This window comes from Dermochelys coriacea, chromosome 9, assembly GCF_009764565.3.
Source record: "Dermochelys coriacea isolate rDerCor1 chromosome 9, rDerCor1.pri.v4, whole genome shotgun sequence".
NCBI classification, from domain to species: domain Eukaryota; kingdom Metazoa; phylum Chordata; order Testudines; family Dermochelyidae; genus Dermochelys; species Dermochelys coriacea.
In genome coordinates, this window is record NC_050076.1 from 988,170 (window position 1) to 1,005,339 (window position 17,170).

General features: G+C 45.8%; 2 protein-coding genes across 3 annotated transcripts in view; both read left to right on the forward strand.

Annotated features, from left to right (window-relative positions):
• Nucleotides 1-17,170, forward strand: part of PPP1R2 (protein phosphatase 1 regulatory inhibitor subunit 2) — a 27,266-nt gene continuing 10,096 nt past the window's right edge. For both annotated transcript variants that reach the window (XR_005294921.1, XM_038416751.1), the window contains exons 1-5: nucleotides 1-329; nucleotides 9,446-9,553; nucleotides 10,100-10,180; nucleotides 10,522-10,634; nucleotides 15,106-15,285. Coding sequence is in view for 1 of the 2 variants with exons in the window: in XM_038416751.1 (XP_038272679.1) it covers nucleotides 16-329; nucleotides 9,446-9,553; nucleotides 10,100-10,180; nucleotides 10,522-10,634; nucleotides 15,106-15,285 (796 nt within the window). In the remaining variant the exon portion in view is untranslated. The remainder of the gene's footprint in view (nucleotides 330-9,445; nucleotides 9,554-10,099; nucleotides 10,181-10,521; nucleotides 10,635-15,105; nucleotides 15,286-17,170) is intronic.
• Nucleotides 1,890-5,252, forward strand: LOC122455670 (protein ALP1-like). Its single transcript, XM_043491838.1, has 2 exons — nucleotides 1,890-4,833; nucleotides 4,925-5,252. The coding sequence occupies exons 1-2, from the start codon at nucleotides 4,208-4,210 to the stop codon at nucleotides 5,097-5,099; spliced, it is 801 nt and encodes a 266-aa protein (XP_043347773.1). The 5' UTR covers nucleotides 1,890-4,207; the 3' UTR covers nucleotides 5,100-5,252.

The window sequence follows — 17,170 nt, forward strand, 5'->3', positions numbered from 1 at the left end:
TGCCATCCCGGGCGCATGCGCACTGGCCGCGCGGCACGGGCGGCTCTTCTGTGGCGCCTGGCGTGGGCCTGTGAGCGAGCGAAGCGGTCCCGGCCCCGGCCCCGGCCCCGGCCCCGGCCCCGCGTGAGAGGCCCGGCCATGGCGGCCCCGGCCCCGGCCCCGGCCCCCTCCACCTCGGGCGCGGCGGGGCGCGGGCCCATCAAAGGCATCCTGAAGAAGCGGGGCTCAGGCGGCGGCGGCGGCCTTCGCAGCAGCGCGCAGCCTCCGGCGCCGGCGCCGCCCCCGCGCCGCCCCAGCCCCGCGCCCGGGCCCTTCGAGGACGAGCAGGGGTGAGCCGCGGGCGGGGCAGGTTCCCGTCTCCCGTCAGAGCCGTCGGGTCGCCCAGGCCAGGGAGCAGAGAGCCGGAGGGCCCGCCCCTTGCCCCGGCGGCCAGCCCGGCCGCCCCGCCCGCCGGCGGCAGCCTGTGCTGGGCACGGGAGCCCACCCCAGGGAGCCGCTGCTGGGAGCACTGAGCAGCCCGCCCTGGGGCGGGAGGCCCCCACCATCCCAGGCGCTGCAGGCTTGGGGCCAGTCTGCTGTTGGAGCGGGCCTGGCCCTGCAGGCCCCCAGCCCCTTCTCCTTGAGGGGTGGAGGAGTCTGTGCCTGTCACTTAGCCCGTGGTCCTTGGGCCCTGGGGTGTGGGCGCTTTGGGCTGGCGCTGGCCCATGCGAGCTCTCCTCCAGTCAGCCCCCTTTCCTCGCCCAGCCCAGTGACATGAATGGGTTTTATGCCCTTGTTGATGAAAGTGTAAAATCAAACCACATGAATAGCTAAGCGTCGGGAGCCTTGCTTCAGGTAGTGTTAGTAGCACAGGCAAAGAATTCACTTTAAATGCATGGTGTTTATTCTGAAAGTGTCCTTTTAAAACCATTCCTATACTTATTTCATTTCACAGTGTTTCTGAAAAGTAAAGGTGGTATATACACGGAAGACTTGCCAGGAACCTCTGGAGCCCTGTGAACACTTTACAGATCAAAATGGCTTATAAGTTATTGAGTGCCAGTGGTGTGCATGGTACTGTACATACATAAACCAGTTCTGTGCCCCGAAGTGGTCACAATCTTAATCATATATATATATATATACACACACACACACACACTACTGCAGGGATAGTCAGTTATTTTTTTGCCAAGTCCATGTTTCTTGGGCAAGGTCTAGTTAAGGTCCAGATTCCAGACAAGAGTGTAATAAAAATAACAGTAATGATGATAAGCAAATAAAAAGATTTGGGGATCTGTTCAAAAGCATCTGGCAGTCTGGATTTGGCCCCCCCGATCCACCTATTGACTACCCCTGCAGTACTGTACAATATGATAGATTGATGGGTACAAACCTAAAGCAATGTGTACGTGTCTGCTACATATTTACAAAACAACATTCTATGGCTTTACTGATGCATCTTCAGTTATTCAGGTGTGATCACCACTACAGTACTTTGTCTGCTCTGTAATGTTCTGCTCTATATAGGTTTTTATATAATGCTCATCTCCTTAGTATCTGAGTGTTTTTTCTATGTGGATGTTCTGTGATGTTCATTCTCTTTCCAGAGGGAGAAGCATTGGAGTTGTCTTTTTTTTTTTTTTTAAATATACCAGTTGCTGTGTGTTTAGATTAGAGAAGGCAAGATCAAAGAAATGCGCCTTGCAGTTGGGGGGGAAAGTGATGAGGTTTGTGTTAGTCCTTAGTTTCTGGAGTAGTTTATTCCACAGTCTTGGATCACCCCTGGCTGGAGAAGAGTTCTGTTGTGCCAGAGGAGTGAAGTTGCTGACCACGGTCTTTGTCCCAACCTATTAAATGGTCTTTTAAGTATGCTGGGCCCAAGATATGGAGTGCTTTGAAGATAAGGGCTGAGACCTTGAAATTGATTAAAAATTCAATGAGAAGCCAGTGAAAAGAGCAGAAGACAGATGTGATGGTAGTCTGCGTTGCTGAGGAGGTGCGCTGCAACTGTTTGTAGTAGTTGGAGTTTCCTAAGTGCTGAAGGTTTTGTGTTCAAGTATTTCCCTTTGCTGTAGTCCAGCCAAGAAGTGATAAAGGCGTGAATAACTGAGGCAGGTTGGAAAGCATTGGTCCCAGATGTTAAAAAGCATTACTTATGGACATTGCAATGTGAGAGCTCAGTGTCAGCAAAGAATTCGGAAATAGTTCTACACTAGGGACTGAATTGACCAAGTTGGGGTGTGGACTTTCCGTCAGAGTGCACCATAGCTGCAAACTCTTCAAAATTCTTTCTTCTGCCTACCAGCATCACTTCTGTTTTTCTCAGGTTCTGATTCAGCCAACTGATCTCATCAAGCATTGTGCCATCTTGGTGGCAGTAGTGGTGTGCTCGTATACTGTGAACGATAGGTAGAGTTGTGTGTCAGCTGCATATTGCTGGTACGTGAGTCCATGTTGTCTAACCAGTTCATCTAATGGTTGCATATAGATGCTGAAAAGGGCTGGAGAGAGATTTGATCCTTGTGGAACCCCATGAATGAGGGGTCTAGTGGTGGAGGTGCAGTTTACTATCACTGCTTGTTGGGTGCATCCCTCTAGGAAGGACTCAAAAACATTTTAGCACATTACCCTGGACTCCTTTCACTTCTCTCAAGTGACACTGTTCCCACGTGCTGAACCCACATGCTGTCAGCTCTGTCTATAAGGCGTTACACCTGGACATGTAAGTGTCCGCCAGATGCGACTAGCAATAAAAGTCTTGGGCTTCCCAGACCACCTCATTGTCTTGCAGCAGTAGTTGAGGAGGGAAAACAAACTATTTTCCACACCATATGGGTTATATTGCTTTTCAGAATTCTGAATGGTAACATTCCTAAGTCCGCCCCCACCCCTCACACATGTAACTTAATGGTGTGGACCCTTGTTCAATATCTTTTATCCTGCACCAATTAAGGTCACCTCCTTTGTACCAAATTTTTACTTCTCTGTGGTGATAAAAGGACATTTTTTCTTGCTTTATATCACGTCAGGCCACTTTTATTTTGTATAGCATGTGTCTTCCATGTACTGCATGTTACTGCTTTTGTGTTTTACCTTACATGGTAACAAATAACTTTATCTTGTACTTTATTGTAAACAGTTACATTGTATATTATATACAGTTAATAAAGTGTCATTAATGAGCCCGTGGTTTTACTCATTCAGTGCATGCTGCTAGCTTCTACTGAAATGCCTTGTCATGTTCCTCCAGCATATCTATATCAGCTTGGTTTCAGAGTGACATACCAGTCTAAAACAGCTCAGCTCCCATGCTGATCCCATCAAGTTTCCTTCCGTTGTATTGCTGCCCCATCTCAGCAGGTTTATACATTTTAAAATTTACATTTTTCTCCATAAAGTTATTTTAACAGTTCTTTAACCATTTTTGACAAGTTTCAAGTTGGCACAATTCTTTAGATGGCTGCAGATTGGTAAAAGTTAATAACACTGGCATATAAATAAATTGAATATTATTATACTGTATTTCCTTAATAGATTTAACCCTGAGGGTGTCTACACTGGCAAAGTTACAGGACTGGCCGTTACAGTGCTGCTCAGAGAGCACTGAAGGGAAACCTCTGTTGTGTGTTTACACTGTCAGCTGCCTGCACAATAGCTTGTTGGCACTTGCAGTGGTATTCAGAGTGGTGCACTCTGGGGAGCTATGCCGCAAAGCAGGTCTTCTTTTTCTGCTGCTAAGAGTTGTGGGAAGCGGAGGGGGTCACGGTGCATCCTGGGTCCTGTCCCAATGCCCTGTGATGCATCGTTTTGCATCCCAGCAATCCCTGTGCTTCCATCCACATTTGGGGCTGTCTTTCAACGGTTTGCATACTGCGCGCTCTCTGCCTCTTCGGTCTGCAGGAATGGATCCCAAACTGTTGACCAGTATGCTGCTCGCTCTGACTAATACGTCATCATGAGTGGCAGTGGAGTTATTCCTTAAACTACAAAGGCAAGAGGAGTGTGACATTGATCTCGCTGTGACACGAGATTGCTTGTGGCATTCATGAAGGTGCTGACCATAGAGGAACGCCACTTTTGGTCTCGGGGAAACAAGCACTGAGTGGTGGGATCACATCGTGATGCACGTCTGGGATGACTTGCAGTGGCTGCAGAACTTTAGCATGAGGAAAGCCACATTCATGGGACTGTATGTTGAGCTCGCCCCAACCTGCCACACAAGGACATGAGAATCAGATCTGCCATTGGAGAACACGTAGTGATTGCACTGTGGAAGCTGGCTACTCCAGACTTCTACCGATGGGTCGCTAACCAGTTCGGAATGAGAAAGTCGACTGTTGGACTTGTGTTGATGAAAGCGTGCAAGGCCATTAATCGTATCCTACTCCGAAAGACTCTGGGTAGCGTGCATGACATTGTGGATGGCTTTGCACGAATGGGCTTCCCTAACTGTGGAGGGGTGACAGATGGCACGCATATTACAATTCTGGCATCAGACCACCTAGCCGCCGAGTGCATTAATCGCAAAGGATATTTCTCAATGGTTCTCCAGGCACTTCTAGATCACCGTGGGTTTTTCACAGACATTAATGCAGGCTGGTCTGGAAAGGTGCATGACAAACGCATCTTTTGGAACACTGGCCTGTTCAGGAAGCTGCAAGCAGGGACTTTCTTCCTGGACCAGAAGATCACCATAGGGGAAGTCGAAATGCCCATTGTGATCCTGGGAGACCCTGCCTACCCCCTAGTGCCATGGGTTATAAAACCATACACGGGGCACCTTGACAGCAGCAAGGAGTGGTTCAACAACAGGCTAAGCAAGTGCAGAATGACTGTTGAGTGTGCTTTTGGCCATTTTAAAGGCCTGCTGGCGCTGCCTATATGGGAATCTGGACCTGGCCGATGACAATATTCGTACGCTTATAGCTGCATGCTGTACGCTCCATAATATTTGTGGAGGGAAGGGTGAAAGCTTCACTCAGGGCTGGACCGCAGAGGCTCACCCCTTGCAGGCTGAGTTTGAGCAGCCAGAGATCAGGGCTATTAGAGGGGTGCAGCGCAGGGCAATAAGGATCAGGGATGCCTTGAGTCAGCAATTTGAAGCTGAAAGCCACTAATATTTGTTGCTGTGCTCGGGAATGTGGTGCTTTTAATGCTAGGAGGTGATTGAGATTGGTGCAGGCGATGCAATATGAAGGTTTAAGGTAATTGTTGCTTTGCAGGGCTCTGTTTGATTTCAGTTAATAGAATAAAGATTGTTTTCAAACCAACACAATTCTTTTATTAAAAAAACAACAGCTGGAGGGAGTCAAACAAAAAAACAAATCAGCACTGAGGGGGATAGGGAAGGGAAGGTCCCAGGAGGAGGTGGGGTACCAGGATGGTTAAAGATTTATGCATCTCCAGGGATCATATCCAGCTTTCTCCTTTGGAGTGCAGTGCAGGGGATGCTGTACTTCAACAGGGCCAAACTGCAGAGGGATGGGTGTTGAGTGCAGTGAGTACTGGGAGTCCGCAGTGCTGTACTGTGATGGGGGAGGAGTGGAATGCCGCAGGTACAGACTGGAACCAGGAGATTGATAAGAGTGTATTGGTGGTGTCTGGGGGGTGCATGGAAAAGAGTTCTGTGACAGCAGCTGCAGGGGAGTGCGGGTGCAGAGCTGCTTGTTTTGCAGTGCTAGTATCGGTTGGAGCATGTCTGTTTGGCGCTCCGTAACGTTTAAGAGCCGCTTCGTTGCAGCATGCTGCATTCTTCTTTTATTCCCTCTTCTCGCTGTCCCGCTACTCCTCCTTCAATTCCTGTTTTTTCTGCCGCAGAGTGCATCATAACATCACGCAGAAAGTCCTCCTTAGTTCTTTGTGGCTGCTTCCTAATTCTGCGCAGCTGTTCAGCCGGCGATGATAAAGAGGGAGGCTGGGCTCCCGAGGTCATCTCCGTGAAGCCAAAATGCAACATTTTACAGAAGCAGTATTGTTTTCAACACATGCAACACTGATTCAGTGATTTAAAACACAGCCACTGTTCACATACCTGTCACTAACTGGCTGACCCCAGGCAAGCATACATGAGCCACAAGACCCGCAAAATGGTGAGTAGCCTCAGGGGCAGGGTAAATCATTGTTCCCGGACCCTACTGTACAGTGGGCACGTGGCCCTTGGGGACAGCCAGCACTGTATGGGGGGTCCTGAAAGTCATTCCTGTCCCCACATTTTCCTCAGGCTGTGTTCATTATGGAAGATATCTCGTGGCTGAGGGTGAGCAAGGAATCAAGGAAGGGTCTTCTCCAAAACTGCGGCTTCTGCCTGGCCCTTTTGTGGCTTGCCTGTGTGCACCAGTCGTCCCCCCCCCGTGACAGCAGAGTGGTGTGGGAAACTTACCGTTATTGGGGCAAGAAACAAAGCAGCTTTGCCAAAGAACCTGCTGCAGCAGATTGCTAAGTTTCTCCATGAGAGTTTCCTGGAGATTTGAGTTAGATTCCCATGAAGTGAGGGAGTCAGTCAACAGCCTGTTCTGCCGCTCAGACTAGGCATGTGGTGGTACGCACATCATACAGGCACAAGTCTGCTTTCTGCAACTCTCCTGCCCCCAACAACTTGCTTCAGCGATTCCCAAAATCAGATCCATTTACTGGGGCTTCCTCTCTTGTTTGTGCTTCTCCAAGATCCGAGGGCGGTGACTGGCTAGCTTCTTCCGGGGTAGAAAAGAGCTCCTGGCTGCATGCATCTCTGACCTCTGAGTCGTTCTCTGCCTCTGGGTCCCCGTGCCCCTCAACATCGAAATCCAAGATTTCCTCCTCCTGGCTTGGTCCACTCTCGACTGGCATGTGAGCCACCAAAGTATCTACAGTGGCCTTCCCAGTGGAGTTGGGGTCGCGACCAAGTATTGCGTCCAGCTTTTTGTAGAATCGGCAGCTCGTGGGTGCAGCACTGGAGTGGCAGTTTGCCTTCCGTGCCTTGTGGTAGGCATTCCACAGCTCCTTCACTTTGACTCTGCATGGCAGTGTGTTCCAGTCATGGCCCCTTTCTGTCGTGCGTCGTGAAATCTGGCCATAGGTGGTATAATTCCTATGGCTGGAGCGCAGCTGGAACTGGACAGCCTCCTCTCCCCAAATGCTGATGAGGTCCAGCAGCTCAGCATTGCTCCAAACGGGGGGTTGCTTGATGCATGGAGCAGGCATGGCCACCTGGAAAGATGTGCTGAGACCACTGCACACATCACCGAGCAAACAGGAAGGGGACTTTCAAAATTCCAAAGGAATTTACAAGCTGGAGATGACGGTTGGTCACCTGTGGGCAGGGCAGTAGAGTTCAAACCGATGATCAGAGAGGCAAGAACAGGTATTGTGGGACACCTCCTGGAGGCCAATTGCAGCGCTATAATCGACCAGGGTGTCTACACTGGCCCCGCGGCGCTGTACTCCTGGCGCAGAAAGCTGTACATCTCTCATCAGGGTGGTTTTTTTTACAGTGTTGCAACTGTGCAGAGGTTGAGGGAACTGGGGTTATTTAGGGCATGCCTATACTTGCAGATTTAGTGCGCTTTGAGTTAAACCAGCCTTTGGAGAGCGCAGTAGGGAAAGTGATGCAGTCTGTCCACGCTGACGGCTTCAAGCGCACTGGCGTGGCCACATTTGCGGCACTTGCAGCGGCATTGGGAGCGGTGCATTATGGGCAGCTATCCCAGCATGCAAGTGACTGCAACGTGCTTTTCAAATGGGAGTGGGGTGGGGTGGAGTGAGACAGGGAGTGTGTTGTGTGTATGTGGGGGGAGACAGAGTGGGTTTTTGCAGGGCTGAGAGAATGTCAGCATACTGTCTTGTAAGTTCAGACAGCAGCAGACCCCCCTGCCTCCCCTTCTCTCTCACAGCACTCCACACTAATGGTTGCTTTGTCTCAGAGCAGATAAGCATACCGGCTGTCAGAAACGGAGCTTTCAAAGAGCATATCCGCATTCCTGCAGCGATTCCAAAACAATGACAAGAGTGGCCACTTGACTTAAGGAGATTATGGGACATTTCTGGAGGCTGATCAGAGCTCAGTAATGCAACACCTCGTTCACACTGGCACCGCAGCGCTCCAGCGGGGGCGCAGCAAATGTTATTCCACTCGCTGAGATGGAGTACCAACAGCACTGTAGCCGTGGAATCAGAGTGTTCTACGTGCGTTGCCAGTGTGGACAGGTAGTGAGCTAGTGTGTCCGGGGCTCCTTTATTGTGCTGTAACTTGCAAGCGTAGCTAAGCCCTTAGTCTGCAGAACAGAAGAGTGAGGAGGGATTTGATAGCAGCCTTCAACTACCTGAAGGTGGATTCCAAAGAGGATGGAGCTAGGCTATTCTCAGTAGTGGCAGATGACAGAACAAGGAGCAATGGTCTCAAGTTGCAGTGGGGGAGGTCTAGGTTGGATATTAGGAGAAACTATTTCACTAGGAGGATGGTGAAGCACTGGAATAGGTTACCTAGGGAGGAGGTGGAATCTCCATCCTTACAAGTTTTTAAGGCCTGGCTTGACAGAGCCCTGGCTGGGATGATTTAGTTGTTGGTCCTGCTTTGAGCAGGGGGTTGGAATAGATGACCTCCTGAGGTCTCTTCTAACCCTAATCTTCTATGATTCCATGACATTCTCATAAGCTGGAGAAATGCAGGCTCAGTGGAACTACCATTAAGTGGATACATAATTGGTTAAACAACCACAAACAGAGTAACTGTTAATCAAAGGATGGCAGATTGGAAGGAGTCTCAAGTGGAGTTCCACAGGGATTTGTTCTGGATCCAGTGAGAGGAGATGAGATTTATTTAATTTTAAAACCCTGGAGGACATGGGGTCAGATTTTAGGGGCCTAAAGATGATTAGGCATCTGGTAGGATTTTCTAACATAATAAGCAGTACCTGAGGCCCTCCAGGGGGGGTTAGGCTAGATAACCTTTGCAGTCCGTTCTAACTCTGTGGTTCTAAGTGTTTTTTTTTTAGTGTAATAGTCCTTATTGTGAACAGAGATTATAGAGAAAACATTCATGTGTACCCCATGACAGTGTAAAAATACACATGATAACTAAGACTTAAGTTGTATAAATAGTCCTGACAGGCTGAAGACTCAGTAATTCATACTCTTCTACCTCCATTTTTCATAACTTGCTTGGTCACTGTCTCTCCATTTAGCAAATACTTAATAGCAGAGCAATATAAAGAGGTCTAACATCTATTTTGCAAAAATATTGAAAACCGCTCTCTTACTATAACTATATGAAGTTATAATTTATAACAGTTCTTGTCTGAAAATATATTTTTAGTTTTTTCCTTGTTTACTAATTCAAGGAATCTCCCAGCCATCTGCTTGACCTTTCCCTATTTGTACATGTCAGAAATGGAAACCAAAGGAGGACCTGCATGTTCTGCTTCCTTGTCAAAAGAGAATAAAATGTCATTTAGCATATGGGGAAACTTTCTTTGTTTTCTCATTTCAGTAAAAAGTCCCAAAAGTGGGATGAAATGAACATCCTAGCTACATACCATCCAGCAGGCAAGGACTATGGTTTAATGAAAATAGATGAACCAAGCACTCCCTACCATAGGTAAACTCACTTAAACATTCTTTAATAACTTGAGTATAATGCAATAATTGACTACACGTAAGTAGTTTAGCAGCATACTTAAGTTTGTGAATGATACTGTATCTGCTAGAACTATAGCTGACTGCATGACAGGCTTCAGGTAATCCACCTGAATTGTAAGTGATGAGTTAAGAGACAACAGTAACTTAGGGTACATTTGGAAGTATGTTACATGTTTTAAACAAAAGCTTAAGCTGAATATTTTGTAGCATTTTTAATGGGGATAAATTGATGTTGAGAAGCTTTAAATGTTTTAAGCTTTACACATTTTTGGAATTCTATCTGTAGACTACACTGCAGGGTCTTGCAATGAATAGACTTGGTATCTGTGTAACAGGAAACAAAACTGTTTGCATCAAAATATTTAAGAAAAAGAAAAACCTGGAACTGAGTTTTAAAGGAATAGTTTAACTGAAATAAGTAAAGTTGTCTAATGTTTGCACTACTGATAAAAATGTTTATCAGAGATAGTTTAGAATTAATTCTCTTGCATGCTTGTCTTTCTAGTATGGTTGGAGAGGACGATGAAGATGCAGTGAGTGATTCAGAATTGAATGAACCTGTAACAGCAGATGTGTTAGCTAAAAAGTAAGTGGTGCTGGCAATAGAATATTGACAAAGTTTGAAAATTGTCTGTCTTCGGAGTAATTTCTTGGTTTCAGATAGATGTTACTCTTTTTATTAAGAGCTGGATTTTGCAATGACTACTCATGCTGAGTAGTAGCTTCCTATGCAAATGACACCATTGAAAACAAAAGTTTTTGCAGAGTAAGTTCAAACTTAACTTGAGACACTAGTCCTAAATGATGGACAAAAATATCTTTATATATACCAGAAGGTTTTTTTATGTATACATACAAACTAAGTACTTAATTGTTGTGAGATGTTGATACTCTGCTTCAGCACGTCTTTGTGTACATTTTTGTTAGGTTAGTGGCAGCTGAAGGTAAAGGACCCAAGATTCTAGCTCAAGAAGAAGAGTGCAGGGAAGAGGAGGAGGAGGAGGAGGATGAGGATGAAGAGTTAACGCCTGAAGAACGAGGTAGGTTTTATTTTTTTCTGTTGTTGAATAGTTTTCTTTCAGTAAGAAATCTCTGAGGAGGAAGAGACGTACCATCCATCAGAAAGATGCTGTGATCTGAAAATGGAGAAACAGCTCTCTGGAGGTGACTTAGATTCCTTGTTGACTTGGATACTTCCAAATTTGGTTAGATTAAATTGCAGCTACTAAACTAGTCTGGGAGCAAGTTCATAAAGATCAGGCTCACTTGTCTTGGAGGAGCACTTGTAAGATGAGGGTAATGGGAGTAGTTTCCACAAATGCTAGTGTATTGACCCAGAGATGGTTTTATTTTGGAAGGTTACCCCTTAATCTGCACACCTTTCAGTTGGACTTAATTAGGGCTGTCAAATGATTAAAAAATCGCAGTTTTAATTGCACTGTTAAACAATAATAGAATACTATTTAAATATTTTTGGGTGTTTTCTACATTTTCAAATATGTTGATTTGAGTTACAACACAGAATACAAAGTGTACAGTGCTCACTTTATATTGATTGTTACAAATATTTTCAATTAAAACTTGATTAATCACGATTAATTTTTTAATCAAGTTAATTTGTTTTGAGTTAATCTCTTGAATTAATGATGATTGACAGCCCTAGACTTTATCACTAGTACCCGTCTATTGCTATCTATATAACACTTTTTACCTCTTAATGGGCAGAAAAAGCAACTACACTTTCCAGCCAATGACAGGTTTCAGAGTAGCAGCTGTGTTAGTCTGTATTCGCAAAAAGAAAAGGAGTACTTGTGGCACCTTAGAGACTAACAAATTTATTAGAGCATAAGCTTTCGTGAGCTACAGCTCACTTCATCGGATGCATTTCTGTAAGGAGAGTGATCACTTAAGATAAGCCATCACCAGCAGCAGGGGGGGGAAAGGAGGAAAACCTTTCATGGTGACAAGCAAGGTAGGCTATTTCCAGCAGTTAACAAGAATATCTGAGGAACAGTGGGGGGGAGAAATACCATGAGGAAATAGTTTTACTTTGTGTAATGACTCATCCATTCCCAGTCTCTATTCAAGCCTAAGTTAATTGTATCCAGTTGGCAAATTAATTCCAATTGCGCAGTCTCTCATTGGAGTCTGCTTTTGAAGCTTTTTTGTTGAAGGATAGCCACTCTCAGGTCTATAATCGAGTGACTGGAGAGATTGAAGTGTTCTCCAACTGGTTTTTGAATGTTAGAATTCTTGACGTCTGATTTGTGTCCATTCATTCTTTTACGTAGAGACTGTCCAGTTTGACCAATGTACATGGCAGAGGGGCATTGCTGGCACACGATGGCATCTATCACATTGGTAGATGCGCAGGTGAACGAGCCTCTGATAGTGTGGCTGATGTGATTAGGCCCTATGATGGTGTCCCCTGAATAGATATGTGGACAGAGTTGGCAACGGGCTTTGTTGCAAGGATAGGTTCCTGGGTTAGTGGTTCTGTTGTGTGGTGTGTGGTTGCTGGTGAGTATTTGCTTCAGGTTGGGGGGCTGTCTGTAAGCAAGGACTGGCCTGTCTCCCAAGATGTGTGAGAGTGATGGGTCGTCCTTCAGGATAGGTTGTAGATCCTTGATGATGCGTTGGAGAGGTTTTAGTTGGGGGCTGAAGGTGATGGCTAGTGGCGTTCTGTTGTTTTCTTTGTTGGGCCTGTCCTGTAGTAGGTGACTTCTGGGTACTCTTCTGGCTCTGTCAGTCTGTTTCTTCACTTCAGCAGGTGGGTATTGTAGTTGTAGGAATGCATGATAGAGATCTTGTAGATGTTTGTCTCTGTCTGAGGGGTTGGAGCAAATGCGGTTATATCGTAGAGCTTGGCTGTAGACAATGTATCGTGTGGTATGATCTGGATGAAAGCTAGAGGCATGTAGGTAGGAATAGCAGTCAGTAGGTTTCCGATATAGGATGGTGTTTATGTGACCATCGCTTATTAGCACCGTAGTGTCCAGGAAGTGGATCTCTTGTGTGGACTGGTCCAGGCTGAGGTTGATGGTGGGATGGAAATTGTTGAAATCATGGTGGAATTCCTCAAGGGCTTCTTTTCCATGGGTCCAGATGATGAAGATGTCATCAATGTAGCGCAAGTAGAGTAGGGGCATTAGGAGACGAGAGCTGAGGAAGCGTTGTTGTAAGTCAGCCATAAAAATGTTGGCATACTGTGGGGCCATGCGGGTACCCATTGCAGTGCCGCTGATTTGAAGGTATACATTGTCCCCAAATGTGAAATAGTTATGGGTGAGGACAAAGTCACAAAGTTCAGCCACCAGGTTAGCAGTGACATTATCGGGGACACTGTTCCTGACGGCTTGTAGTCCATCTTTGTGTGGAATGTTGGTGTAGAGGCTTCTACATCCGTGGCCAGGATGGTGTTTTTAGGACGATCAACGATGGATTGTAGTTTCCTCAGGAAGTCAGTGGTGTCTCGAAGATAGCTGGGAGTGCTGGTAACGAAGGGCCTGAGGAGGGAGTCTACATAGCCAGACAATCCTGCTGTCAGGGTGCCAATGCCTGAGATGATGGGGCGTCCAGGATTTCCAGGTTTATGGATCTTGGGTAGCAGATAGAATACCCCAGGTCGGGGTTCTAGGGGTGTGTCTGTGCGGATTTGTTCTTGTGCTTTTTCAGGGAGTTTCTTGAGCAAATGCTGTAGTTTCTTTTGCTAACTCTCAGTGGGATCAGAGGGTAATGGCTTGTAGAAAGTGGTGTTGGAGAGCTGCCTAGTAGCCTCTTGTTCATACTCCGACCTATTCATGATGACGACAGCACCTCCTTTGTCAGCCGTTTTCATTATGATGTCAGAGTTGTTTCTGAGGCTGTGGATGGCATTGTGTTCTGCATGGCTGAGGTTATGGGGCAAGCGATGCTGCTTTTCCACAATTTCAGCTTGTGCACGTCGGCGGAAGCACTCTATGTAGAAGTCCAGGCTGCTGTTTCGACCTTCAGGAGGAGTCCACCCAGAATCCTTCTTTTTGTAGTGTTGGTAGGAAGGTCTCTGTGGATTAATATGTTGGTCAGAGGTGCGTTGGAAATATTGCTTGAGTTGGAGATGTCGAAAATAGGATTCTAGGTCACCACAGAACTGTATCGTGTTCGTGGGTGTGGAGGGGCAAAAGGAGAGGTCCCGAGATTGGACAGATTCTTCTGCTGGGCCAAGAGTATAGTTGGATAGATTAACAATATTGCTGGGTGGGTTACGGGAACCACTGTTGTGGCCCCTTGTGGCATGTAGTAGTTTCGTTTCCAGCCAATGTAATTCCATGAATCAGTTGGAAGAGGGAGCTAGCAGGCTATCTGTAGCGATTCCTCAATAGGTTGTTTCAGTATAGCTTTAAAGCAGACACTACTCTGAATTAACTTGGACTATAGCATTTTAACAGAATGGTCAAGCTGTGAAACATCTTGGGTTTCAAACCCAGGTGTTTGATGTTGACTGCAGAGAGGTATTGCTGTTTCTCATTTTTTCTGGTCCCACTTCTCCATTTCTAGAGTGTGAACTTTCAGTTTCACTTCTGATAAGAAATTAGAAGCTGTACTTGGGGCTGCCAAGAAGCAAAGATTAATATGGTTGTGGTGAATTGTCATACCCTAACCAGGCACCTATTTCATAGGGAAAAACTACGGCACGTGTTCAGAGGTTGGGATCTTAGGGAAGGGTGGAAAGAGGTTTTCTTCTATGATTGGAAAATATGCCCCTGGTAGCTGCCTCTTGGCAATTAGCTGGCAAGCAAGTTAAGCCAGCTCTAGGGCTTGATCTGCTGGCCTCTGCAGTGATTTGTTCAAGTTCCCTATAGGACTAAAGAGAAGTTAGTCTTGCATCACTTAATAGGGGCAGGTATGCCTTTGCATTCCCTGAATGAAAAGTTCCCATGTGTTTTTATTTGGTCCAGATTTCATCACTTACATTTGGTGAGTAGCATTCAGTCTTTTAAGACACTCTCAAATCCATTCAGATTTCCTTCTTTTGGGAAGAAGCTGACTAAAACAAGTCAGGATTTTTTTCTTAGTGTCACCTCCATAACTGTTTACGGGTAATTAAGTGGCAACAAATCTAATTCTTAAATTGTTGTCTTTCCATATTTCCTGGGGCTGTTTCTCTAAATCTTCCCAAAACAGAGAGAATCTAGTAAGGGCATGCGAGGAGTAAGTTGTGCCCCACTCTACTGAGATGACTTATTTTCACTTGGCAAAATGTTTATGGCCAACTTGTTAATTGTTAGTTTGACTAGTAATTAAGAGCACTAAGCTATAGTTTGCTAACACAGAATCCTTCCATAGAGTACTTTAAACTAATTACTTAAAGAAAACATTTTAAATTTGAAACATACAATAACTTAAACGACATAAAGATTACATACACTCTGGGAGAGGTAACTCCTACCTGGCAAACAGTGATATGTTGGAATGTTTTCAAAGAACTAGTGTAAGAATATATCTAAGAATCTTTTCCTGCTCTTTCCACAGAAAAAAAGAAACAGTTTGAAATGAAGAGAAAAATGCATTACAATGAAGGACGAAATATCAAATTGGCTAGGCAGCTAATTGCAAAAGAACTACATGGTGAGGAGGAGGAGGATGATGATGATCAAGAAATGCACGATGCTGGAGATGAAGAAAACATGAGTACAGAAATCCTTGAACCTGGTGAGCAGCTAATCGTCAAAGGAATGTTTAAGCATGGTGGTCCTTTGAACTGTCAGAAGTGCAGAAAAGCAAAGGGGTTTACCCTTCGCTTCCACTCAATTTGTAGCCACAAAGGCTGAGAATATCCCCTTCCCTCTGCTATATTTATATAGCATCCATCATTGTAGTATCTAGGCACCATCTTGACATCTAGGTTCTTAGCTTTAGAAATGCACCAAATTGATGGTATTGCTGTCCCAAACACAGGGGTTCTCCTTTGTGGTGACACAATGGACAAGTAAGCCCATTTATTTCAAACATGTCCAAAGTTCTCTACAGCCAGTCTTACTTCCTCTGAGCAAACTGATCCTTGTTGCAGCAGCTGTCAGTACTTTTACTGAGGTGGGAGCAAGACCTGTATTGATGACTAAAATAAGCACTGGGCATGTCGAAGTGTCTCTTTGCACTTGCTTTCCACTCTGCTGCCATACCGCTTTGTGGGCTGGCACCACGCCTCATAAGTACTAATCTAGTGTTAGAGTAGAGTAGAGCAGAACAGGTCTCTACCATTCTAGCTAAAATCTTCCACTTACATTACTGCAACTTTGCAACTAAGCAGTTAGGACATTGGTATGTGGTTTCCTGTTTATATAATGACTTTACATTTCTGTATCTGCACTGAGAAGCCCAGCCTCCCTGCCATCTCACCTGCTGAAAGAGTTCTGTGGTTTCTAGCTGGGTGCTGTTTATGGAATCTGTTTCAGGACTCCATTCTTTGTATCAGCTTCGGGCTAGCAATTTTTTATAAATATGAAGTTTCATCCCACTTCTATCTGTTGTGGGGGTCAAGAGAGCGCGGTCACACTTTCTCTTTCCATCTCTAAACTTCCATCTCTTACCCTGCTGCTCCTTCCCCCCAGACTGTTTTTGGGGTGTCCTCCCCATTAAGAACTATAGTGCCTACTTTTGCTGCAGCTCCTTGAAACAGCTGTGAGCATCATGAAGTTGATGTGTTCTCTCTCTCGCCCCCCTCTCCCCCCACCCCCATTTCACTGGTTGCTCGCAAGACTGTAGTAGCCATGAATCTGAAGTCTTAACCTTGCTGAGCTGCTGCTTGGCAAAGTTGTGAGTAGCAGAAGCACTAGAGCTGTCTGCAGACTCTGGAAAATGTTGTGTTAGTTTACATTTAGTTGATATTTGGAAGGTTTTCTTCCCAACACTATAAACTACAGTGTTTTGTAAAATGAGAGATTCTACAGAAATGGTTTAGGCTCCCACCGTCCCCAGGAAAGGTGACTGGACAATTGGTATTTTCAATTCTTGACTAAAATCACATATTTTGGTACCAATTTGTATTACTGGGGGGGGCGGGGGGGACTAAAGCTCACAATAACTGTTCCTGGGGAGTCGTCTTTTGTCATTCTCAGACCCACTGATTGTTTAGCTTTCTATGGTAACGCATAGGGCCCTACCAAATTCATGGTCCATTTTGGTCAATTTCACGGTCATAGGAGTCAAAAAATCATAAATTTCATGATTTCAGCTATTGAAATCTGAAATTTTATGGTGTTGTAATTGTAGGGGGTCCTAATCCAAAAAGAAGTTGGGGGGAGGGTGTCACAAGGTTATTATAGGGGGGGTTGCGGTACTGCTTCCCTTACGTTTGCATTGCAGCTGGCGGTGGTGCTGCCTTCAGAGCTGGGCAGCTGGAGAACGGCAGCTGCAGGCTGGGAGTCCAGCTCTGAATGCAGAGGAGCTGCCAGCAGCAGTCTAAAATAAGGATGGTATGGTATAGTATTGCCACCCTTACTTCTGCGCTGCTGCCCACAGAGCTGGGCCCTCAGTCAGCAGCCGCCACAGTCTGGCCACTGAGCTCTGAAGGCAGCAGCGTAGAAGTAAGGGTGGC

Excerpts from the sequence above, each read along its gene's own strand:
- LOC122455670 (XM_043491838.1), top strand. The coding sequence starts at position 4,208 with ATGAGAATCAGATCTGCCATTGGAGAACACGTAGTGATTGCACTGTGG. Across the intron at positions 4,834-4,924 it reads ACTGTTGAGTGTGCTTTTGG|CCATAATATTTGTGGAGGGA; the intron begins CCATTTTAAAGG and ends ATGCTGTACGCT.